The 25,311-nt window shown below is 44.8% G+C and overlaps 1 protein-coding gene across 2 annotated transcripts in view; it reads left to right on the top strand.

The window, feature by feature from the left end:
* Nucleotides 1–25,311, top strand: part of EBAG9 (estrogen receptor binding site associated antigen 9) — a 65,955-nt gene that overhangs the window by 26,425 nt on the left and 14,219 nt on the right. For both annotated transcript variants that reach the window (XM_033933055.1, XM_033933054.1), the window contains exons 3-6: nt 8,004–8,082; nt 8,247–8,402; nt 15,495–15,605; nt 16,952–17,043. In XM_033933055.1, coding sequence (XP_033788946.1) covers nt 8,004–8,082; nt 8,247–8,402; nt 15,495–15,605; nt 16,952–17,043 — 438 coding nt within the window. The remainder of the gene's footprint in view (nt 1–8,003; nt 8,083–8,246; nt 8,403–15,494; nt 15,606–16,951; nt 17,044–25,311) is intronic.

Raw genomic sequence — 25,311 nt, 5'->3', positions numbered from 1 at the left:
GATAAATTGTTTAAAATTGTTCAAACTGTTTGTAAATCTGCGTGTCAACGCAGATACTACTGTAACTGATGTAAACCGCCTAGAACTCTCCGGGTATGGCGGTATATAAGAATAAAATTATTATTATTATTATTATTATTATTCTCTTGTACCTCCGGTGGACATCCGTAAAGCTGTGGTTTGGGTTTCTCTCCATTCTTTTGTGTGACACTACTATGTTGGTGTTCAGTGAGCGTGTTCTTGTGGCGGCCCTTCAGGGGTCCAACCCATGATGGGTACTGCTTTGGTACGTCCAATCGGTTTTGTGCTGGTCTGTAGAGACGATAAAAAATGTTCTTTCTTTCTTTCTTTCTTTTAGTCTCTCCAGACTGGCACAGACAGACCCTGCCCTGTCGTTTTATTTGGAGTTTTGCACGAAGAGTATGGTCTTTTTCTGCTGTTTCTTTTTGTCTGGGTTGTTAGGGGAAATTAAAAGAACAGCGGCGTTTGGTTCATCTTATTGTAATCAATAGCCAATAGGATTTCTCTGTTAGTTGCTATTCTCCTTCTGGGAGTGCTGTTGCTGTTATAGTTCACAGTTCTGCTTGGCTATTCATCAGACTGATTGTACTTGGGACTGGACAGCTCAATTGTACTACAGCCAGAAGTTTGTGTCTCAAGTCTTCACCTGCTGGTCGTGGTAAGCTATTACCCATCAGTTTCTGTGCCAGTCTGGAGGGACTGAAAGAAAAAAAATTAGCAGTTAAGAACCTAATTTCTTCGCCACCAAACAACAAAACACCCTACACCCCCCTCGGCAGCGGGAGAGATGCCCAATCTCTCCTGCGCCAACTGACCTGATAATCCCCCCACCCCTGGTAGCGGGAGAGATGCCAAAAAACACCCATTGGCAGTGGGAGAGATGACCAATCTCTCCCACTGCCAACAGACATCCCCCTCAACCCTCCTCAACAGCGGGAGAGATGCCCACACTCTACCGCCACCATGCAACACACCCTCTCCCCCTTACCTTACTTTCAGATGGCTGGCCAGTTGGCCCACTTCTTCAAAATGGCGGGCCTTTCCCTCCATGGTGCATCCTGGGATGCACAGGGGAGGGGCCTAAGGCTCTAGCCCAGGCGCAAAAGATCCCACCAATAGGAGGATCTTAAACAACCTGTGCCAATTAGAGCCTCAGGTCCCTCCCCAGTGCATCCCAGGATGCACCGGGGAAGGCCCTCTATCTGAAAGTAAGGTAAGGGGGAGAGGATGTGTTGCGTGGCAGCAGTAGAGTGTGGGCATCTCTCCCACTGCCGAAGGGGATTGGGAGGTGGATGTCGGTGCCGGGAGAGATTGGGCATCTCTCCCACTGCCAGTGGGTGTTTCTTGGCGTCAGGAGAGATTGGGCATCTCTCCCGCTGCCAAGGGGGGTGTAGGGTATTTTGTTGTTTGGTGACAGGAGAGAGTGGGCCTCTCTCCTGCTGTCGGGTGCAGGGTTACTTGCAGCTCATTTTTTTTGTTGGGGGTTTTTTGTTTGGTTTTTTGCCTTTATTCTGTGCATGTGCCCACCGCTTTCGCAAGCGATGGGCACATGCAAGTTTAGCAAAGCTTCGCTACTCTCTGCCAAACTCATTTGCATGAGCGTTTTTGGGAGAATGACTTGTTTTTTAAAAATCGCTACAATAAGAGCTGCGACAGTGGCCCTTTGGTTTTTAACATGACTTTTAGAGAATCTAGGCCCTAGTCCCATCAAGTTTTCAGGGTATCTACAATGAATATGCATGAGAGAGATTTACATGCCCTGCTTCCTTGATATGCAAATCTGTCTCTTGCATATTCATTGTAGATATCCTGAAAACATGATGGGACTGAAGGATTGGGTTGAGGAGCACTGTGCTAGGCTGCTGCTCCATGCCTGGTTGACTTTCCTGCTTAGTGCTCAAAGACAGGAGACTGGTAAGAGAAAAGTGGTACAGTGGAATCTCGGTTTGCGAGTGTTTTGCAAGACGAGCAAAACACTCAGCAAAACTTTTGACTCGCAAACTGAGCACTGCCCCGATAAATGAGCACTTACAGGCCAGGAAGCGCCGCTTCGGGGGTTTCCTCTTCCGTCTTCTGGCCAGCCTTCCACGTCGGGTGCCTTCCGCAGGTTGGAGGACCTCTGTGTGGGCCTGCGTAGCCGGGTGCCGTCCCGCCTGCGCGTTGCGTGTAACGCGCACAGCGTCAATCATCGGCGTTGTGCTGTCATGCGCGGCGTGCGGGTGGGGCGGCGCTCGGCTGTATGGGCTTGGGTGGGGGGCTCTCCAGCATGCGGGGGGGCATCCGACGTGGAGGGCTGGCCGACGGATGGAGGAGGCATCCCTCTGAAGCGGCACTGCGGGGTTCTCCGGCAGCTGGCGGACATTAGAGGCATCCCTCCCGAAGCCGCACTGTGGGGTTCTTCTTCGGATAACGGAGGAGGAGGTGGACAGAGGAGACGGCGCTGCAGCACCTGGCACCCGACAGGTACAGACCCTGGGTTTTGGAACGAATCGTCAGTGTTGCCACTATTTTCTATGGGGAACTTTGATTTGATAAACGAGCATTTTGGATTACGAGCATGCTCCTGGAACGGATTATGCTCGTAATCCAAGGTACCACTGTATTTGAAATAAAATTATTAGTTTTCACTTGCTACTTTTTAAACTCCCATTTTTCTCTGACAGTTTCATTAATGTATAATATGTTAAAGATTTGCTGTACCACCTCATTTGCAAAACAGGTCAAAGTGGTTTGCTAGTCACCACTTCCTTAACAGGTGGTATACAAAATTAATGGCATGATGAAACTTGGTACCCATGCTGTTAATTCACTCCATTTGTTTATGAATTTTATTGATAAAAGTTGCCCTGTGTTGATGTGATGGAATTCTGTGCTGCACTTGAAGTTCTGAGATTTTCCAGGACGCAGATGTGATGCATTTGGTTAAATCTGTTTTCTTTGTACACTCAATTGTGGATTTTATTTGTGTGTGCTGAGAGTTTGGAAATCTGTTTAGCTCTTTAATCTCGAGAATTGTCACCCCCGTGAGCTTTTTACAATAGTACATTCTGTTACGTCCCTTCTGGATTCCATATGCTAGGTGTTCAATCCCAACCTGCAGTCTGGGTATTGCAGGAATTCACATATTTTTCAATGTTTCACACCCCCTAGTGGTAAAATCGGTTTTAGTTTCTGCAAACAGTCTGGGCAGAAGTCTTTTGCTGTTGCTCTGCTTCAGTTTCTTATTTTTTTGCATTTAAAGTTTGCTTAAACTTAATTTGTCGATGGCGTCAGTGCCTTAAGACCCCTCCCCAGTGGTCCACTGTCGGAGAAAAGGACACAGTCCTGCAAAACAGGACTGCAGCTTCACAGAGAAACACAGGTAGATCTGTGAAGGCAGCCACTTCCTGGAAGTACCCAGGTTCCTTCCTGATGTTCTGCAGTGCCTCTTGGTCTTTGGAATGCTTAAACCTGTTCCAGTGCCCCGAATGAGGACTAGGACTTGGGTGGATGCTTCTTATGCTTCCTCATGCCAGACAGGCTTGGTGATTTGAAGATACATTCTGTTTCTACAGTGGGTCACCCACTTCTTGCGATTGCGAATTCCTCTTTTCCAAGTGGTCAACAGAGTACACTCTGCTAGCTGCTATCACCAGGAGAGTTTCTAGTGAACTTGGATCTCCCATTTGGGGGAGAGACTTTTTAGGCCTCTATGCTTATTGCCAACATCTTTTTTGAGATATGGCGACTAGAACTGCACACAGTATTCAAGTTGTTGCCATACCATAGAGCAGTGTTTCTCATCCTTTTCAAGCCAAGTACCCCAGCCTAACAAATACCAACTGAGTACCCCCGCCCAAACTCTGCCCCTGACTGCACCCCCATAATAATATTACTAATTGTAATGCAATTTCTTCCATCCATTTTTCATATACACACAATATAATCTTATTAATACATAATGGGAATCACAAAATAAAAAAAAACACAAAATACACTGTAGAAACATAGAAACATAGAAACATAGAAGTCGACGGCAGATAAGGGCCAAGGCCCATCCAGTCTGCCCACCCTAATGACCCTCCCCTGCCTTTACTTTGCGAATAGAACCCACGTGTCGATCCCATTTGGCCTTAAAATCAGGCACGCTGTTGGCCTCAATCACCTGAAGTGGAAGACCATTCCAGCGATCCACCACCCTTTCGGTGAAAAAGAACTTCCTGGTGTCACCGTGCAGTTTCCCGCCTCTGATTTTCCACGGGTGTCCTCTTGTTGCCGTGGGACCCCTGAAAAAGAAGATATCTTCTTCTACCTCGATGCGGCCCGTGAGATACTTGAACGGTCTCGATCATGTCTCCCCTCTCCCTGCGCTCCTCGAGCGAGTATAGCTGTAATTTATCTAACCGTTCTTCGTACGGGAGATCCTTCAGTCCCGAGACCATCCGGGTGGCCATTCTCTGGACCGATTCCAGCCTCAGCACATCCTTACGGTAATGTGGCCTCCAGAATTGCACACAGTATTCCAGGTGCGGTCTCACCATGGATCTATACAAAGGCATAATGACTTCAGGCTTACGGCTGACGAAACCCCTGCGTATGCAACCTATGATTTGTCTTGCCTTGGAAGAAGCTTGCTCCACTTGATTGGCGGCCTTCATGTCCTCACTGACGATCACCCCTAAGTCTCGTTCTGCAACTGTTTTTGTTAGGATCTCGCCATTAAGGGTATAAGTCCTGCATGGATTCTGGGCACCCAGGTGCATAACTTTGCATTTTTTTGGCATTGAAGCTGAGCTGCCATGTCTTAGACCAGCTCTCTAGTAAGAGTAGATCATGCATCATATTGTCGGGCATTGAATTTTTATCTATTGTGCTTTTGCCCACTACATTGCTTAGTTTGGCGTCATCGGCAAATAATGTTATCTTACCTCGGAGCCCTTCTGCCAAGTCCCTTATAAAGATATTGAACAGTATCGGGCCCAAGACAGAGCCCTGGGGTACTCCACTGATCACCTCCGTCATTTCAGAGGGGGTTCCATTCACCATTACCCTTTGAACTCTACCTCCAAGCCAGTTCCCAACCCACTTCGTCAATTTGTCGCCCAATCCTATGGAACTCATCTTGCTTAGTAACCTGCGATGAGGCACGCTATCGAATGCTTTGCTAAAGTCCAGGTATACGATGTCCAGGGACTCTCCAACATCTAGCTTCCCCGTCACCCAGTCAAAGAAGCTGATCAGGTTGGATTGGCAGGATCTCCCCTTAGTAAATCCATGTTGACGGGGATCCCGTAGAGAAAATGTTAATTATCATTTATATTTGGGTTTTTTTTTCAAAGATGTCAATGCAGATGTCTATAAAATATGCAATGTCACCTCAATAACAACTTTAGAAAAATAGACAAATATAGTGCAAAATATAGACAGCAGATATAAATTCTCAAAACTGACACATTTTGATCACTACATTGAAAATAAAATCATTTTTCATACCTTTGTTGTCTGGTGATTTCATGAGTCTCTGGTTGCACTTCTTCTGACTGTGCATCCAATCTGATGACGACCAGCCAGCACGGTTTCAGTAAAGGCAGATCTTGCCTGACAACTTGCTGCACTTCTTCAAGGGAGTAAACAGGCAGATAGACAAGGGTGACCCGGTTGACATTGTATATCTGGATTTTCAGAAGGCATTCAACAAAGTACCACATGAACGACTACTTCGGAAAATTGCATACCAAGGAATTGAGGGTGAAACACTCATGTGGATTACAAAACTGCCTGGAGCATAGGAAACAGAAAGTGGGGGTAAATGGACAATTCTCAGACTGGAAGAGCGTCACCTGCGGGGTGCTGCAGGGCTCAGTGCTTGGACCTGTGCTCTTCAACATCTTTATAAACGATCTGGACATTGGTACAACGAGGGAGGTGATTAAATTTGCGGACAATACGAAGTTATACAGAGTAGTGAAGACACAGGGGGATTGCGAAGATCTGCAACGGGACATAAGCTCGAGAAATGAACATCGACATGGCAAATGAGGTTCAATGTGGATAAGTGCAAAGTGATGCATGTCGGGAATAAAATCTCATGCACGAATACAGGATGTCTGGGGCGGTACTTGGAGAGACCTCCCAGGAAAGGGACTTGGGAGATCTGATCGACAAGTCCATGAAGCCATCTGCACAATGTGCTACGGCGGCGAAAAGGGTGAACAGAATGCTAGGAATGATCAAGAACAGATCCAAGAAGGTTATCATGCTGCTGGACCGGGCCATGGTGCGCCCTCACCTGTCCAGCACTGGTCGCCGTACATGAAGAAGGATACGGTACTACTCAAAAGGGTCCAGAGAAGGTCAACTAAAATGGTTAAGGGGCTGGAGAAGTTGCCGTACAGCGAGAGATTAGAGAAACTGGGCCTCTTCTCCCTTGAAAAGAGGAGACTGCGAGGGGACATGATCGAAACATTCAAAATACTGAAGGGAATAGACTTAGTAGAGAAAGACAGACTGTTCACCCTCTCCAAGGTAGGGAGAATGAGAGGACACTCTCTAAAGTTGAAAGGGGAAAGATTCCGTACAAACGTAAGGAAATTCTTCTTCAGCCAGATAGTGTTAGAAAACTGGAACGCTCTTCCGGAGTCTGTTATAGGGAAAACACCCTCCAGGGTTTCAAGACAAAGTTGGATAAGTTCATGCTAAACTGGTGAGACTGGACTCATTTGGAGCACTGGTCTTGGCCTTGGGGCCGCCGCGTGAGCGGAATGCTGGGCAGAATGGACCATTGGTCTGACCCAGCAGCAGCAATTCTTATGTTCTTATTTCTTTCTGCTTCCTGTACGCATCCTCTTCTCCAGACCTCATTTCATTCTCTGTCCCTCCAGGAGTCCAACTTTTCTTCCTCTCTCATCCTCCAGATCATGTGCAGCATTTTTCACCACTGCCCATCAGCCTCATGCCAATTTCTCCTTCTATCACCCCTCTCCAACACCATGCCGCATCCCCTTCAATCTATCCCTCTTTTCCCTCTCTATCATCATATCCAACATTTCTTCCTCTCATCCTTCTATTCCCCATGCATCTCTACCTCAGACCTCTCTCTCTATGCCCAATTTTCCTCTTCCTTCCCCATGTGCACCATATCTTTCCCTCTCACTTATGCTCAACAATTGTCCCTTCTTTTCCCTCTCTTCCTCTCTCCTTATGTCCCAATTTAGTGCCCCCTTCCTCCCTTGTAAAAAAATGGCCGCATTTACTGTTTTTCCTATTAATGCCCCCTCCCTTCTTTCTGTGCCCCAAGTTCGTGCCCCCTCACTGCCTTCCAGCTTTTGTCCCACTCCCTCCCCCGAAGCTGACCCGTGCCAAAGCTTGCCTGCCCTCAAGCTGACCCACCGCCAATTCCTCCTCCCCCCTCCTGGTCTGCTGCCGATCTCCGCCAGCTCCATTTAATTATCCCCTGCCACCGCAACTCCAGGAAGAGAAGGGCCAGGCTTGTGCAGCGATTGCTGGCCCAAGCAGCGATTGGCACAACCTTCTCTTTGAACTCAGAATTGATGTCGGGGGGGAGGGGGGAGAAGACTTGTGGGCTGGCGCCATGCAATTGCTGCACGTGCCTGGCTCTTCCTGCCCGGAGTTGCAGTGGGGGAATAATTAAATGGAGCTGGCGGGCAGTAGCAGGGAGGAATCGGCGATTAGCCCACATACCCCCTAGGGTACGCGTACCACAGGTTGAGAAACACTGCCATAGAGCGATACAAGGGCATTATAACAAGTAATTCCACCCCTTCCCCTTTTCCCCTTAAAATTTGGTAAATTCAAAGTATAAAAGTGTGTGTGTGGGGGGGAGGAGCTCTTCTATGAGTAAATGTTGCTAGTTCCACATTATATACATTTTAACTTTGAGGCATATTAAGGAAAATGTTTCCGGATCTTTTCAGAGACAAGCTCAACTTTGGAGTTCTGTTCCACTGACATTGAAACTGAAAGTGCACTTGTTTCTCTCTCAGGTCAGGAAGAGGAAGGAAGTTAAGTGGGGACCAAATAACTTTGCCAACTACTGTGGACTATTCATCTGTTCCTAAGCAGGTTGGTTGTATATGAAAATGGCAGCATGATTTCAGTCAACAATCTAGCAGCGGGAATACTTCCAATTCTGCACTTAACACAGCTTGTATATTGGCACAGTAAATATTTGTTCATGTAAGTAAGGTAGTACAGTGTGTTTAATGTCCTCCTCCTTTTATTTTCAGGCGGATGTGGAAGACTGGAATTCCTGGGATGAAGAAGCTCCAACAAGTGTAAAGATTGAAGGTGGAAATGGCAATATGGCAACACAGAATAATTTAGAAACGGATGAGCTGGACTTTTTCAAAGATATGGCACCAACTATTAGGAAAACTCAGAAAGTAAGTTAGCTAGTGCCAGAAGTAGAAGAATGTAAAAGAAAGAAATATGTACTACTTATTGTGCTCCAGGTTTGCTCCTTTGATCTTTCCTTGCTATACCGGTTATTCTCTTGTTGGTGAACCTTGAATAACTGCTGCAGCTCTGCTCAGACGTAGGTCATAGTTCTGTTTAGGACTAGGTTGCAGCACAAAGCACCAGATTCAAGAGATCTGAGATTTTTTTTTTTCAACTCCCATCTACCACCATAGTTTGATACAATGCAGAGATCTGTCTAATCATTCTTTTGCCATTCAAGTTCAGCAGGTTTAGCAAATGTTTTTTTGATCATGTTGAAATCCTGGTCTCTAGTTGGCATACTTATTGCTCTCCCACTCTGCCCTATTAATAATCAGAGTCTGAAACAGTAAAAACAGGAAGCTTATTTTCCTCCAGTTATATGGACAACACTTTTATCTGAAACATGATGGAATGAACACATTTCTACTCCTATTGTACAGCCATGTGAAAAAATTAGGACACCTCATGAAATATTCAGTTCTTTCTTGATGTCAAATCTCTTATTTTATTTATCTCTGGAATTGCAGGTAAACAACAAAAATGTTCCTTGATTTACTCATAAAACAAAAGATATTCAAAAAAATGTGTATTCTAACTGAGGAATAAATTAGGACACCCTACACCCTAATAGCTAGTGTTACCCCCTTTGGCTGAAATAACTGCAGTGAGACGTTTCTTGTAACCATCTACCAGTCTCTGACATCAGTCTGAGGAAAGTTTGGCCCACTCCTCAAATCAGAATTCTTTCAGCTGTGAGATTTTTGAGAGGTTTATTGCATGTACAGCCCGTTTGAAATCACCCCACAGCATCTCAATGGGATTAAGATCAGGGCTTTGACTCTAGGACTCTCCATTTCTTAGTTATCAGCCAGTCCTTGGTATGTTTTAGGTCATTGTCATGTTGCAGGGTCCAGTTCCGCTTCAGTTTTAATTTTCTTACAGATGGTCTCATATGTTCCTCAAGCACCCTCTGATACATGAAAGAATTTATGGTGGATTCTATGATGGTGAGCTGGCCAGGTCCTGCTGCAGCAAAGCATCCCCAAACCATAACACTTCCACCTCCATGCTTCACAGTTGGTATAAGGTTCTTTTCCTGGAATGCAGTATTTGGTGTACGTCAAACATGTTTTCTTTTCTGGTGTCCAAATAATTCAATGTTAGACTAGTCTGCCCATAGAATACTATTCCAGAAGTCCTGGTGTTTGTCTATGTTCTCAGTCTGGCCTTGATGTTTCTCTTAGAGAGCAAAGGTTTCCTCCTTGCACACCTCCCATACAAGTTAAATTTGTGCAGTCTCTTTCTGATTGTAGAGGCATGCACTTTCACATCAACAGTAGCAAAAGCCTGCTTTAGGTCCCGTGATGATATTTTAGGGTTTTTGGAGACTTCTTTTAGCATCTCGCGGTCAACTTGCTTGGACGGCATGTTGGCAGTTGTTTGGAAAGTCCTCCACTTGTACACTATTTTCCGGACTGTGGAATGGCTAATGTCAAATTTGTTCGAGATCTTTTTAAATCCCTTACCAGACTTATAAGCTGCTATAATCTTCTTTCTGAAGGCCTCGGACAGCTCTTTTGATTTCACCATAGTGTTCACTCTCACTGAAGCAGTATGAGCACACCAATCTAAATGTCAGAGGTTTAACTAGAGCAAACCTCCTTCAAAATGCTGAGTTAACGATGTTCTAATCATGTGCACCTGATGTGATGCACATGTGTGTGATTTGAGCCACTTTAAGTGGTAGGATATTTGGGGGTGTTCTGATTTATTCCTCAGTTACACATTTTTGTAAATATCTTTTGTTTCATGAGTAAATCAAGGAAAAGTTTTGTTGTTTACCTACAATTACTTCACTTTCTTTTCCAGAGATAAATTTTTTTAAAAATTGACATTGATATGTGAACATTTCTTAAGAAAGAACTGAATATTTCATGGGGTGTTGTAATTTTTTCACATGACTATATATGTATGTTCTTCTATTCCTTTTTTTATTATTATCCTTTGATAAAATAGTGTAGTTGTCTATAATTTTAGTCCATTTGATTACACAGAAGTAAAATTAATAAATGAAAGCAAAAATTAGGGTGATTTCTCCCAAAAACTAGTTAAGTAGAAGTTTTATATTGAGGTTCTTCTACTTTGAAGATGATGTATATTAAGCTAATGTAATTAAAATAGGTCCCCTTTTTAGTTTTGAGAGGTTTTTGTTTATTCCAGTGCAATAAGTGTGTTATTCTGAATGATGATGATAATAATAATAATAATAATAACAGTTTATATACCGCAGGACCATGAAGTTCTAAGCGGTTTACAATGATTAAAAAAATGCTACAAATTGAGTGGAGTTAACAAAGTTGAATGCTAGGGTACTCTTCCCTTTCTCATGAGCCGTGCAGAAAGAATCCACTCCAGCTTTTCAATTCCTACTCCTTCCCCAACGGACTCTGCTACACCTTCAGTTTTTTTTCTTCTGTACACAAGCCAGAAGGAGTCTTTCAGATCTGGTCTTTTTTTTTGCAGGTTTTGGTGGCTATCGGTGCTCAGAGCTTCTGGGGCATGGAGGAGAAGCAGACTGAAAGTCTGCAACTGACAGGCCAGTCCCTCTGTGGTACCTGTTGGCCAGCCTGCAGAGACTTTTGTGGAGCTTGTGGTCCAAACCCCTAGAAGTGTTGCTCACCTTCTGATTCACAGGATAATAAGCACAGGCTGTTAGACATCTGCAGGGGGCTCAGCAGGGCTCTTCAGGGTACCAGCTGCATTTCACCTTCCCCCTTTCATGTCCACGGGTCCATGGGGGTTGCGTTTCAGTTGGACATTGGTCCGACTGACAGCCTGAAGATTTCAGTGTTGGAGGACAGTTTCCATTGAGGTAGTGATTTCTTCTCCCAGATCCAGCTACTTTTAGAGCTGAGGCAGGTTGCAGCACATTCACAGCACATTGCACAGTGAGTAAGGCTATTACAGCCTATGAGAAAAATTGGAAGGGGGGTCTGAAAAGGCTAGTTTTAAAGATTTCTGCTACTTCCTTAAAGTTTTAAAGATTTCTGTCACTGCCACCTATAAAATCTTTTTTTTTTTAAGTTTTTTGTTTTCAGTTAAGCTATTTTTGAGCTGCAGCAGCCATCTTGGAATTTCCTGGGTTTTTTTTTGTTTTTTTTTTCCAAAGTTCTCCAGAATTTTCAAAACACCTCCTTAGGCTTTTTTTACCACTAATTCATGCCAAATTTGTGCTGGATGGATGCTGGAAGAGTGCCCTTAAACCATAGTACCGTGCAATGTGTGAAGGGGGCATGGGAGCTTCAGGCATAGCATCTCCTCAGGTCTATAGGGCTGAGGAGACTTTGAAGGGCCTAGCTTCTGGGAGAAAATTTCTTCTAGAGCCCTAGAATAGCAGCTTACCTAGGCTTAGGCGCATGGAAGCAATGGAACCCGAGACACAAGGTGGAGTCACCTAGAGGGGACTCAGCGCTGCCTAGTACAGCATTCTCTCCTGAATTTGTTAATCTGATGTGGAGGGCTTATTTGATTGGCTTGGATCCCCAAAGGAGGTCTGGTAGTGAACCAAGAGGCACATGAGGGGGCTTGGGCTTCCGAGGTGCACCTACCTCAATAGCAGAGGCTAGGCAGGATCTGGTGGACCTTTCTGACAGAGACTTTGAGGACGAAGGGTCTCTCTCTCTGCTTCTGCTGTCACACACAGTGAGCCTTCCCTGCTGGGAGAAACAGGGTCACAGACAGGAGCAAGTACGCAAGATACAGTGGTGGCCCTCAACCAGGGGAATGACCCTGCAGTATGCCAGCTGTTTAAGCCATCAGCTCTGCTAGAGCTCATTCTGACTCCCTATAGGAGCTACAGTTAGACTCCCAGAGGCTCCATTTGCTCCGTGCTCTATACTGAGCAGAATAAGAGCTCAGTTCACATCTTTTCCCTGGCATCCTGATATGTGTGTTTTAGTCAGGGCATTGGGATGTATCTGAAGGCTCATTAAAGGTAGCCAAGACAATGGATAGGCTGTATATGTTGGCATAGGAATGTCGGCATATGTTTGTTCAGCCTAAGATGGATTCCTTAGTAGCGCAGATAACAAAACGCACGTCCCTGCCAAGTGAGGGAGGCATGATGTTAAAGGATATGCAGGATCGCTTAGTGGATGTGATCCTTAAGACAGTTTGAAGTGCTAACCTTGGAAATCAAAGCATCTACAGCGGTTTCTTTTGTGGCACATGCTTGTTATGACAGGTTGCGAGGTCTTACCTTGGCGGACAGCAAGCCTTTGTCCTAGTTTCTGTCAACAGTGGGGATTACATGGTTGATGCTCTCTATGACATCAGGGTCATAAGCAAAGTCTTGGCTTTATTCTGTCTCAGCCCAAAGAATATTTTAGATCAGGCAACGGGCGGGAGATGCCACTTCCAAGGCTACATCAGCAGACTTCCTTTCAAGAGACAAATGTTATTCAAAAAGAGTCTGGACGATCTTATGGCCAGTATAGCAGATTGTCAACCAAAGTCTTTACCTGACAGCAAACTGCAAACTTCGCTGTCACCTTTTCGACCTGTTTGGCTACCTTAAGAATGTCACATATTGTCACTCCCAAGTCCTGCTTCTCGTTTCGTGCACAAAAATTCTTCACCCTCTAAACTGTACCGTTCCCTCAGGTTTTTGCAGCCCAAATGCTTGACCTTACATTTCTTAGCATTAAATCTTAGCTGCCAAATTTCAGAGCATTCTTCAAGCTTTGCTAGGTTCTTCCTCATGTTGTTCACACCGTTGGGGGTGTCTACCTTATTGCAGATTTTGATATCATCTGCAAAGAGGCAAATCTTACCTGACAGCCCTTCAGCAATATCTCTTACAAAAATGTTAAAAAGAACAGCCCAAGAACAGAACCTTTTCCTCAGAGTGATCTCTATTGGTCACTACTCTCTGTCACCTTCCATTCAACCAGTTTCTCACCCACTCTGTCACTTTGGGGTCCATCCCGAGGGCACCCAGTTTATTTATTAGATGCATGTGTAGAACTCTGTCAAAGGCTTCGCTAAAATCTAAATACACCACATCTAACGCACTCCCTCTATCCAATTCTCTGGTCACCCAGTCAAAGAAATTGATCAAATTTTTTGACAAGATCTGCTTCCCATGTTGCCTCGGATCCTGTAATCCACTGAATTCTAGAAACATCACTATTCTCTGTTTTAAAAAAGTTTCTATTAATTTATTTAACCACAGCAGTCAGATTTACTGTTCTGTAGTTCCCTACTTCTTCCTTAGTCATTAGATGTGCGCAGACTCTTTCTGTGGTATCTAGAAATTACAAACAAATTTCAATTGTTAGATCTTCTGTTTGTGCAAGCCGAAGCACCCCGTAATGATCGGCCAGCATCGAAAGCAATGATTTCAAGGTGGATCCATGTGGCCTTTTCTTTTGTCTATGTTTGAAGTGGAAAGTATTCATTCCTATCTATGGGGGCCCAGTCTATGAGAGGACGGAATCCTCTGCGGTTTCCCCAGAAGAGACATGTGGTGCTGGAACTTGGTCTTCTCTACATACATTAACAAAGTTTTACAGAGTGGACGTGGCAGTCAAACAAGTCTCCATGTTTGAATCCTCGATTTCAGCGGCAGGCTCATCTGTCCCACCCTAAGATTGAGGGACTGCTATGTTATATCACACAGGTTCAGGAATAGAGAGTCTGTCGTACTAGAAGGAAAGATTATGTTCTTACCTCAATGATCTTCTTTCGAGTATTTATATGCTCTATTCCTGAAGCCTGCCCTCTCTCAGTTGTGAAGTCGCCTGCTTTCTGCCTCAATAAGTCCTGACAATTTAGGACATCTTGGTTTCTTCAGTTCAGCCTTGACAAGAATAGAGGCAGTTGCTACTGCATTATATTATCCAGGGAGTATACATATCTCCCACACTCTTAGTGTAGGTTGTGCTCAAGTTTGGTGACTTGTTTAGTTTTTTTCATCCTGTTTAAGTATTGCATATGTTTGAATTTAATTGTGTGTTATATGTTTGTCGATATGTCTGTTCTGCTCATATCATGAAACATGTTTCTCAGGGAGAGTTCCTATTCTGTTTTCTCTCCAGAGTTGGCTGACTGCTTTGTTACTAACTGAGGAGTTGAAGGACAGCCCAGAGGTAAGGTAGGAGGAGCAAAAGAGTATGCAAATGAAGCTCCATACAAGAGTTCTTGCGAGAAGAGGTTGACTACCACAGGCTCAAGAATAGTGTATGTCTACTGGAAAGGTTCTTACCTCAATAATCTTCTATTTTTCCATTGGGCCATAGGGAATCTTTCGGAAGTTAGATATTGGATGTTTATTCATTTGTATTACCGTATTTTCACCCATATACAGCGCACCCGTGTAAAACACGCACACGGCGCGCGGGGAACAGAAATTTATGTAAAAAATTTTACTATAGCGAGCACACGCGTATACCGCACATGCCGCCCCGACTCTCCTCTCGCCGCCCTGACTCTCCTCTCGCCGCCCCGACTCTCCTTTCCGAAGGACCGCTCGCACCCCCGCAGCCTCCCCCCCCCTCCCTCCCGCATGGAGAAGCTGCCTACCGTTGTTTCCGGATGCCAGTGAGCTCAGCTGCTTCCTCTGTCGACGGTCCTGCCCCTTCTCTGAGCCCTGCGCTACGCTGCTTCTTCTTCCGGCGGTCCCGCCCTTTCTCTGCGTGAAAATAGAGGTTGGGCGATGCTTTGTGGGTGGGAGGCCTTAGTATGAACAGAATAATTAGGCAGATTAAAGTAGGAGAATACATGCTATATAGAATTCATGAATGGAAACAGAATAGTAGATTTTAATCTTAGAGGACACTCATTATTATATGGAAAGAACTCTGCTGGTTGTGCAGTAATAAAAATACTGACGAGAACTTCCCATGTATACCAGAGAAGATACAGAAAACCTATCTTAAGATATATTTGCCTAATGAAAAGAATTGATAAAATTGAGTATTTGGATACCCTTTGAAAGCAGGTGGTAAAAGACCTTTTTTTGTTTAATCTTTCAGATAATTGTAAAAAAACGGGAGCCATTAAGTTTTGCAATCCCAGATGGCAATGCAGTGTTTTCTGGAAGACTTGCAGCCACAACTGCAGATGTTCCATTCATTCATCAGTCTGTGAGTAGATTTATATTTGCTTGCTTTTCATTCCTGAATAACTGATCTTTGATTTAAAAAATACTTTGGCAAGTTTGATTGACAAGACCTTTGATAAGGAAAAATGCAAAGCTACGTACTCTGTATACAGTAGCATGCACATTAATGCTTGGCAGGAAGTGATTATTTTTGATTGAACTAATGTATTCATTTCCAAATGCTTTGAAAATTGAATAACTTTCAGGAAAGTAAAGCTTGAAGTATAATTAATGGAAAGGGGATCAATTTTCTTTACAACTTTTAAATGTTTTGGTATAATGGACTGCTGCAAAATAGCTCCCTCTACTGATGCAGTCCTCAGTTCCTGGAGCATAGGAGAGTAAGTCTACAGTCATAAGCTCTAACCAGTTAGATCCCGAGAGTACATGTTTGGTCCCCGTGATTCCTGCAGGTGAAGGGGGGTAGAGAAAAATAGAACTGCCAGGGTAAGGATAAGAATCCATTGCTGGTTAGAGTATTTTTTATTTTATTTATTGAATTTCAATTAAGAACAAAGCATTACGCTTAACAGGAAATTAGAGAAACCAAAACAACCATTGGAATTTAAATTTAAACAAATAAAGAAATTAATATCACTTAATTCATAGTCCTCAAACAAAAGAGAGGAGGCAAGAAAGAAACTCTTCCAGGATAAGAGATTAATGCAAGAGTATTTTTTTTTTTAAACCTCTAGTTCAGAGGTGTCCAACCTGTGGCCAGAGGGCCGCATGCGGCCCATTGCGGCCCCGGTCAAGGGCGATGCAGTGTTTTCCTCTGCTGCCCACGGGTGTTTACCGTCTTGCCAGCTCCTTCCTCTGTCTTGCTGCAGTATTTGCGCGTTTGTGCAGCCCCAGAAACATTTTTTTGGCCAATGCGGCCCAGGGAAACCAAAAGGTTGGACACCCTGCTCTAGTTATTGAATCTTGCAGCTGTTGGAGATGATGGAATTGCAGCAGGAGCATGAGAGAGGCATGTGGAAGGTCAAGGGTGTGATAGCAGTGATCACTTAGAATGGCAACCACTCAGAGTAGACCCATCCTGAACAGTGTGTAGAGAGCAATTCCCCCCTCCCCCCACTTGATCTAAAAGGAATTCTGAAAATCAGTGCAATAGGAAATGCTTTGTCAACACTAAGAAATGCTAAGGCTCACTGTTGCTTGCCCTGCTTTCTATGTGATTGAAGCTTGGTACATGGAGGTGCTGTGCTTAGTATCCAGAACAGATGGGTAATGCTGCCAGCATCCTAACATGACCACCTTCACTCTTAAAAGTGCATCATGGACTTCCTCCCTTGCTATTTCTGAGATCCTTTTTTATTTTTTCTTTAGGCTGAGTTGGGGGATTTAGAAACCTGGCAAGAAAACGCAAATGCCTGGGAGGAGGAGGCGGATGCTGCCTGGCAAGCAGAAGAAGTTCTAAGGTAAATTTTCTAAGAAAGTTCACACATTTTGGGGTCCTAAGTTGCGGTAAGCACTAACACTTGCTAGGACATCTCAGATTTATAAATTGTCTTTTCCGTCTTTCAGAAGATCTAAAGTTACATCTCTCAATCTTTTACATACTTATTTGCATCCATTTGGAATAAGCTTTCTGTTGAGATCAGAATATTTTTGTCTCTTAAAATCTTTAGAAAATCATTAAAAACACAACTTTTTTTACGTTCTGAAACTCATTAAGTTCAACTTTTAACATTCTTATATAAATGGTCGGTCTCACGTAGGTAAGACGTGTTGAGTTTTAGGTACTTTGTCTTCAGTCTTTTGTGTAAACTGAGTTGAGCTTCTGTAAACCGAGTCGAGCTTCTAATCTAATCCTTAGATTGGTATACTACGTAATTGGATGCGGTATATAAATCTAAGGATTAGATTAGAAGATAATATTGTGGGTATAATGAAAAATGAACGGAAGAAATTGCATTATAATTAGTACTATTATTATGGGGCTGGGGCTGGAGTAGAGCTTGGGCATGGGTACTGGGCTTAAAGAAGTTGAGAAACACTGCAATATAATATAGGCACAATATTAGTTAGCGATGAGAGAGCTGGAGTGAGGACTTCAAAAAAAGATAGGACAATTTTAACAGTATAGGCACAGACTTCTTATGGTAGTAGGACAGGTTCTATACACAGTGAGAGAAATCTAACATATGAGTTGGGTCTTATTACAATAGTAAGGCAGTTGTAACTATTCTTTATAAATCATCGAGAATGGTCCCCAAGATAGGATATAGGAGATCTAGTCAAAGTTGGTTTAGGGTTAGGAGTTATCTTTGTGAATGGTAATTAAGTAAAACGATATGTTTTTACTGCTTTCCTGAAATTTAATCCTGCCAGTGATCTGATAGTTGGCGGGATTTCATTCCATAATCTGGGTAAGAAGTCAGAGTAAACGCGTCTGTGGGCATTTTCTAGTAGAAGGGCTAATGATGACAGAATAGCAAATCTTCTTTCACATTGTGATCGTAGAGATCAATTAGGGATATAGGGTGATAGTTTTCCTGACATATAGGCTGGGACCATTTTGCCAAAGAATTTGAAGGACTGTCAACGCTTTGAAGATGCAGTGGTTTCGGATGGGCAGCCAGTGTACAGATGCCAGTGATGGGGTCACAGGTATTCAGATTTTTCAGTACATGAACTGCTTCATTTTGATCATGTAGGTTCTATGTAGATAGCCACATGAACAGTGAATTGCAATAGTCCATGCGAGATAGGACAAAGGCGTAGAGTAGTTGTATGAATTCAGCTTTGGAAAAAAATTATTCTTCGAGTTCTATTAGAAAAATATGATTGAAAATAAATCACAGGATTACCTTCTCCCTCCCTATTTGCGTTTTCAGTGATCGCGGTTTTGACTATTCGCAATTTTTTTGCCTGGGCCCCCTAAAAAATCGCTCAGAGGCAACCCGTATCAACCAGAACCGGCCCTGGGACTTGGATTGGGGTGAGGAGGAGGGGGCGATTGGAAGTGAGCAGCTGCCCCAGGAGCATAGCCCTCAGCCATGGACGCAGCTCCGGTGGCAACTTCATGCATGGACCTTACCTGGTGGTCTAGAGGTGACACGGAGCAGGAGTGATCTTTCTACACTCCTTTCCCATGCAGAGCCATGCTGTGAATTCCCATGGTCTCTTGTAATCTCATGAGACCACAGGAACTCACAGCACGGCTCTGCACGGGGCAGGAGTGTAGGAAGATGGCTTCTGCCTGTGTCACTGCTAGACCACCAGGTAAGGTCCAGAGGTGGGTCAGTCGGCCCAGAAATTATTCACAAATTTTCCTTATTTGCAGGCCGGCTCTTCTTCTAATACGGAGGGAGGAATGTAGTTACCAATCCTAATAAGAATGATTTAATGATTTATAATATCAAATGCCGTTGTTACATCTAGAGAAGCCATCAAATACATTTCACCTCGGTCAAATCCCAATCATATATCTGTGTGGACAAATAGGGAGGTCTCTGTATTTTTTTTCCGGAATCTACAAGAGTGATCGTCTAATAGAAGTTTTGTGGGCACATATTCTAGTAGCAGAATCTGTATGGCCCCCTGTGATATATTTGTGAGATAGGATATTAAAACCATAACACCATTTTGGCCAACACATCCTTTTTTAGAAACAGGTTGAACATCCATTGATTGAAGTTGTTAAAAAATGTTTCCTGATTAAAGGATGTGTTAGCCAAACCTGTCAGAGCAATGAAGGATGACATCTGTTGCTATTTTTTTATTTAATACATTTATATACTACCTTATGTCTAGGCAGTTTCCAGTATCAAAAATAATCATAAAATTCTATAAAATAGACAGTCATAACAATGTGGGAATTTAGGAGAACAAGCATCCAAAACTGAGGAGTTTGAATTGACGCAGACATAATTTCAGAATCTAAACAAAAGACGGCAGATCTTTATACTCAAAATACAACCCAATAAATGAATTATGATTAGAGAATGACACGGTGGCGGGTTACCCACGGCTAGCTGCATTTAGCCGCGGGTTACCCGCCAAAACGGGGAAGAAAAAATAGTGGCCTCTGTGGGACAGGGACAAGGCCATTCACCGCCCCGTGGAGCGGTGAATGGACTTGTCCCCGCGGTGAGGCAATCAAGGATCGCGCTGTCCCCGCCATCTCCCTCCCTCCTCCTTACCGCCGGTTGAATATCTGCCGGTCCGCGCAAAAAAAAAAAAAAAAGCCTCCTTCCTTTCCCCTGCTCTTACCGCCATGCTCATGCTGCAGCTACTAAAGCTGACAGGAAGTCTTTCCGACGTCAATTCTGACGTCGGAGAGGACGTTCTGGGCCAGCCAAAGGTAGGAAAAATGAATTTATTTGCAATTTAATGATCAAAATGTGTCAGTTTTGAGAAATTATATCTGCTGTCTATATTTTGCACTATATTTGTCTATTTTTCTATAGTTACTGAGGTGACCGAGCTTGCGGAGATGGGGCGGAAACAGGGTTTTAAAATTTTAGTCCTAGTAGTTTGCCGGTCCACAAAATAATTCTTTTATTATCCCAGGACAAGCAGGCAGCTATTCTTGACTGATGGGTGACGGCACCGACGGAGCCCCGGTACGGACAATTTTAGAGTGATTGCACTCTAAGAACTTAGAAAGTTCTGGTAGGCTGCACCGCGCACGCGCGAGTGCCTTCCCGCCCGACAGAGGCGCGCGGTCCCCAGTTTCTTAGTTTCCGCGGAGCTAAGAAGACGCGTCTCTCTCAACGGCTGTTGTGAGAGGATTTTTTGTAAACTTCCCGCTCGCGAAAACTTTTTGAGGAAATATTATTTCCTTCCCTTTTTTCTTTATTTTCTTTCTTAAAAAAAAAAAAAAACATTTTGTTTTTTTTGCCTTTTTTTCGGTTTTGCCCCGGCGGGGCCTTTAGCCACCATCGAGGCCTCGGCCTTCGATTTGGCTGAAGCCGTTTTTACATTCATGCCCCCCCAACCCGGCTTCAAAAAGTGCCAGCGGTGTGCACGACCAATTTCACTAACTGATCCTCATAATTGGTGTCTCCAGTGTCTTGGTCCCGACCATCGAGCGTCAACCTGCACCCGCTGTGCAACTTTAAAAAAGAGAACTCTTAAAAATCGAGAGATTCAACAGAAATTATTGTTTGGTGCCGAAATGTCTGATTCTACACCGGCACCGACATCGGCACCGGCGCAGTCGGCACCCACATCATCGACACCACGCGATACCGCGGCGGTGTCGACTCCAGGTAAGCCGGCTAAGAAGCCTTCCCCGTTGGAGCGTCCTCCGGTCTCGATGGCAGCGAGTCCAATCCTGCCGACCTCGAGGCGCCCACGGAAGCGCTCCGCTCCAATAGAGGTGAGCCCCTCGACATCGGGATCCTCATCCTCGGAGCGTAGAGCGGCACCGCAGGTACCATTAAAGAAAAAGACGGTACCGGTGCCTTCCCTTGAGGAGCGTATAGCTGCTGTTCTGAAGGCACAACTTAAAGAACAGCTACAGCACCTCCTACCTCCAGCCCTGGCATCGAATTTACCGGTACCAGTCCGGTCTGAGCCACCGGTACCGATAGTGGACCGTCCTATTTTATCGACGTCCACTCTATCGGTACCGGTACAGTCGGTTTCCTCGGTCTCCATGCCGATTCTGGTGCCGGAGCCGAGAGCTCACCATCAAGCTGTACAGACTTCGGCTCCGGTGCGTACTGTGACATCTCCCGGTACCGAATCAGGCAGGTTGGGGAAGTCTCTTCGCAAGTCCCGGCATTTAGAGCTTTCCACTCCAGAGTCTCGAGACCGGAGTTTTCAGGTTCGAGACCCTGACTTATGGGGTGACTCGGAGGATCCTATTCTTTCGGAGGGAGAATGTTCTTCTGGTGATGAGGACCCGTCTGTTTTAGGAGCATCCTCAAGACCAGAAGTGTCTTCTTTTTCTTCATTTTTGAAGGAAATGTGTGACTCTCTCTCCATTCCTTTGGAGGCTGAGTCAAAGAAATCCAAGGCTTTCCTTGATGCCTTGGACTTTGACCAGCCTCCAAAGGAATACCTTAAGTTACCTCTCCATGATATTTTGAGAGAGACATTTTATAAGAATCTGGAATCCCCTTTAACTATTCCTGGAGCTCCTAGAAAGTTGGATTCCTTGTATAAGGTCATTCCTATCCCTGGGTTTGACAAGCCCCAACTACCTGTTGAGTCCACTTTAAAAAAGTCCAAAGGGGCTAGTGTATATGCATCAGTCCCTCCTGGCAGAGAGGGCAAATCTATGGACAAGTTTGGTAAAAGGCTATACCAAAATGCTATGTTAGCAAATCGATCAGGAAATTATGCATTCCATTTCTCTTTCTATATTAAGCAGCTAATACAAACTCTCACTGCTTTTGAGAAATATCTTCCTGATCGGAAAAAGTCTGCTTTTCACCACACTTGTACATCTCTTTTACAGCTCAGAAAATTCATGGTAAGATCCATCTATGATACTTTCGAGCTGACCTCCAGAGCCACAGCCATGTCAGTGGCCATGCGAAGGCTAGCCTGGCTTCGTGTTTCAGAACTGGACGTTAATCACCAAGATAGGCTAGCCAATGCACCTTGCTTAGGGGATGAGCTGTTTGGGGATTCCATGGACTCCACTACTCAGAAACTATCGGCTCATGAGACCAGATGGGACACGCTTCTTAAAACTAAGAAGCCTCCACCAACCAGGCCCTTTCGTCCACAATCAACCTACCAACGTAGATTTGTGGCTCGTCCTCTGCCTCAAACTGCACAACAACCTAGACGTCAGAGGCAACAGTGACCAGCTGCTAGACAACCTCAGCAACAACAGCAGGTAAAACCTACCCCTGCACAAAAGTCTACACAACCCTTTTGACTTGGTTCTCCAGAACATAGCCAGTCTTCTTCCTTCTACCCAACTTCCACAGCCTATAGGAGGACGCCTTTCTTATTTCATAAGCCGTTGGGAACTTATCACGTCAGATCAGTGGGTTCTGAACATCATCCACCACGGCTACTCTCTCAACTTTCAGACTCTACCTCCTCCAAGTCAACCAAAAGAGTCTGCTTCGCACACTCAGTCTTTCCTTCTTCTCCAGGAGGTTCAATCCCTTCTACTTTTGAACGCCATAGAGGAGGTTCCTCTAGATCAAAAGGGACAGGGATTCTACTCCCGTTACTTTTTAGTCCCCAAAAAAACAGGAGATCTCAGACCCATTCTAGATCTCCGCGATCTCAACAAATGTTTGGTCAAAGAAAAGTTCAAAATGCTTTCTCTAGCCACTCTTTATCCTCTTCTAAATCAAGGCGACTGGCTATGTTCTCTCGATCTCAAAGAAGCATACACTCATATACCGGTCAATCTGGCCTCCAGACAATACCTACGCTTCATGATCAATCGTTGTCATTACCAATACAAGGTGCTACCCTTCGGTCTTGCCTCCTCTCCGAGAGTATTCACCAAATGTCTGATTGTGGTGGCTGCCTTTCTACGCTCTCACCACCTTCAGGTCTTTCCTTACCTGGACGACTGGTTAATCAAGGCCAATACATCTCAGACTGTTCTCCTGGCCACCAACCAAACCATCAGGTTTCTTCAACTTTTGGGGTTCGAGATCAATCTACCCAAATCTCATCTCATCCCCACTCAGAGACTTCAATTCATAGGAGCTGTCTTGGACACAATCCTCATGAGAGCGTTCCTGCCGTCCAACCGTCTTCAAACGCTTCAATCTCTATGTCAGCAGGTGCTTCCACAGCGTTCCATCACAGCAAAGCAAATGATGATTCTCTTGGGTCACATGGCCTCCACAGTTCATGTCACACCCCTTGCACGTCTTCATCTGCGCACTCCTCAATGGACACTAGCTACCCAGTGGTCCCAAGCGACGGATCCTTGCTCACGTCACATATCTGTGACATCATCTCTTCGTCAGTCTCTACAATGGTGGTTGATATCCTCAAATCTATCCAGAGGTCTTCTGTTCCATCAACCTCCTCATCAACTCGTCATCACCACCGATGCATCTCCTTATGCATGGGGAGCTCATTTGAACGAGTTCCAAACTCAAGGACTTTGGACTGCCCAGGAAAAGAAGCATCACATCAATTTCCTGGAACTCAGAGCGATGTTTTATGCCCTCAAGGCCTTCCAACATCTTCTCTTTCCTCAGGTCCTTCTGCTGTGCACAGACAATCAAGTTGCGATGTACTACATCAACAAACAAGGTGGGACAGGCTCTCGCCTCTTATGCCAGGAAGCCCAGAAGATCTGGACTTGGGCCATAGATCACCATCTCTTCCTGAAAGCTATCTACATTCAGGGACAACAGAATTCCTTAGCGGACAAGCTCAGCAGAATTCTCCAACCTCACGAGTGGACACTCGATCCTGTAACTCTACAGTCTATCTTCGCTCAATGGGGCACTCCTCAGATAGACCTCTTTGCAGCTCCTCACAATCACCAGCTGCCCCTATTCTGCTCCAGACTCTACTCTCCTCACCGTCTGGCAGCGGATGCATTTCTCCTCGACTGGTCCAATCTGTTCCTGTACGCTTTCCCTCCTCTGCCTCTCATGTTGAGAACCTTATTCAAACTCAAGAGGGATCAAGCAACCATGATTCTGATTGCTCCGAGGTGGCCCAGGCAACATTGGTTCTCCCTTCTACTTCAACTCAGTTCCAGAGAACCTTTTCTTCTGCCTCTGTATCCTTCTCTGCTTACTCAGCATCAGGAAACCCTTCTACATCCCAACCTACAGTCTCTGCACCTGACAGCTTGGTATCTCTCGGGCTGACTTCTCATGATACACTCTTGTCTCAGCCTGTTCGTTCAATTCTGGATGCCTCCAGGAAACCAGCCACTCTTCAATGTTACCATCAGAAGTGGACACGGTTTTCTTCATGGTGTCTTCTTCATCATTATGATCCCACTTCCCTTGCAGTGGAGACCTTGTTGGATTATCTCCTTTCTTTGTCAGACTCTGGCCTCAAGTCCACGTCAATCAGAGTCCATCTTAGTGCTATAGCAGCTTTTCATGAGCCAGTCCATGGAAAACTCCTCTCAGCTCATCCCTTGGTGTCCAGGTTCATGCGGGGTCTTTTTAATCTGAAACCACCTCTTAAAGCCCCTCCTGTTGTCTGGGATCTTAATGTAGTTCTTTCCGCTTTAATGAAGCCTCCATTTGAACCCTTGGCTACTGCTTCTTTCAAGTTTCTCACTTGGAAGGTGCTTTTCCTTATTGCTCTAACCTCTGCCAGGAGGGTCAGTGAGCTACATGCACTAGTGTCGGATCCACCTTTTACGGTCTTTCATCATGACAAGGTGGTTCTGCGTACACATCCAAAGTTTCTCCCGAAGGTTGTCTCTGAATTCCATCTCAACCAATCCATAGTTCTGCCTGTCTTCTTTCCGAAACCTCACTCTCATTCTGGAGAACAGGCTCTACATACTTTGGACTGTAAGAGGGCTCTGGCTTACTATTTAGACCGTACTAAGCCCCATAGATCATTCCCTCAACTCTTTCTGTCCTTTGATCCGAATAAATTGGGACGTCCTGTTTCTAAACGTACGTTGTCTAATTGGCTGGCAGCGTGCATTTCATTCTGTTATGCTCAGACCGGTCTGACACTGGAAGGTTCTGTCACAGCCCATAAAGTCCGAGCTATGGCAGCATCTGTAGCTTTCCTCCGGTCCACGCCCATTGAGGAAATCTGCAAAG

This window comes from Geotrypetes seraphini, chromosome 2 (assembly GCF_902459505.1).
Source record: "Geotrypetes seraphini chromosome 2, aGeoSer1.1, whole genome shotgun sequence".
NCBI lineage: Eukaryota > Metazoa > Chordata > Amphibia > Gymnophiona > Dermophiidae > Geotrypetes > Geotrypetes seraphini.
The sequence above is the reverse complement of the archived record's forward strand: the minus strand, read 5'-3'. Positions and strand labels throughout refer to the sequence as shown.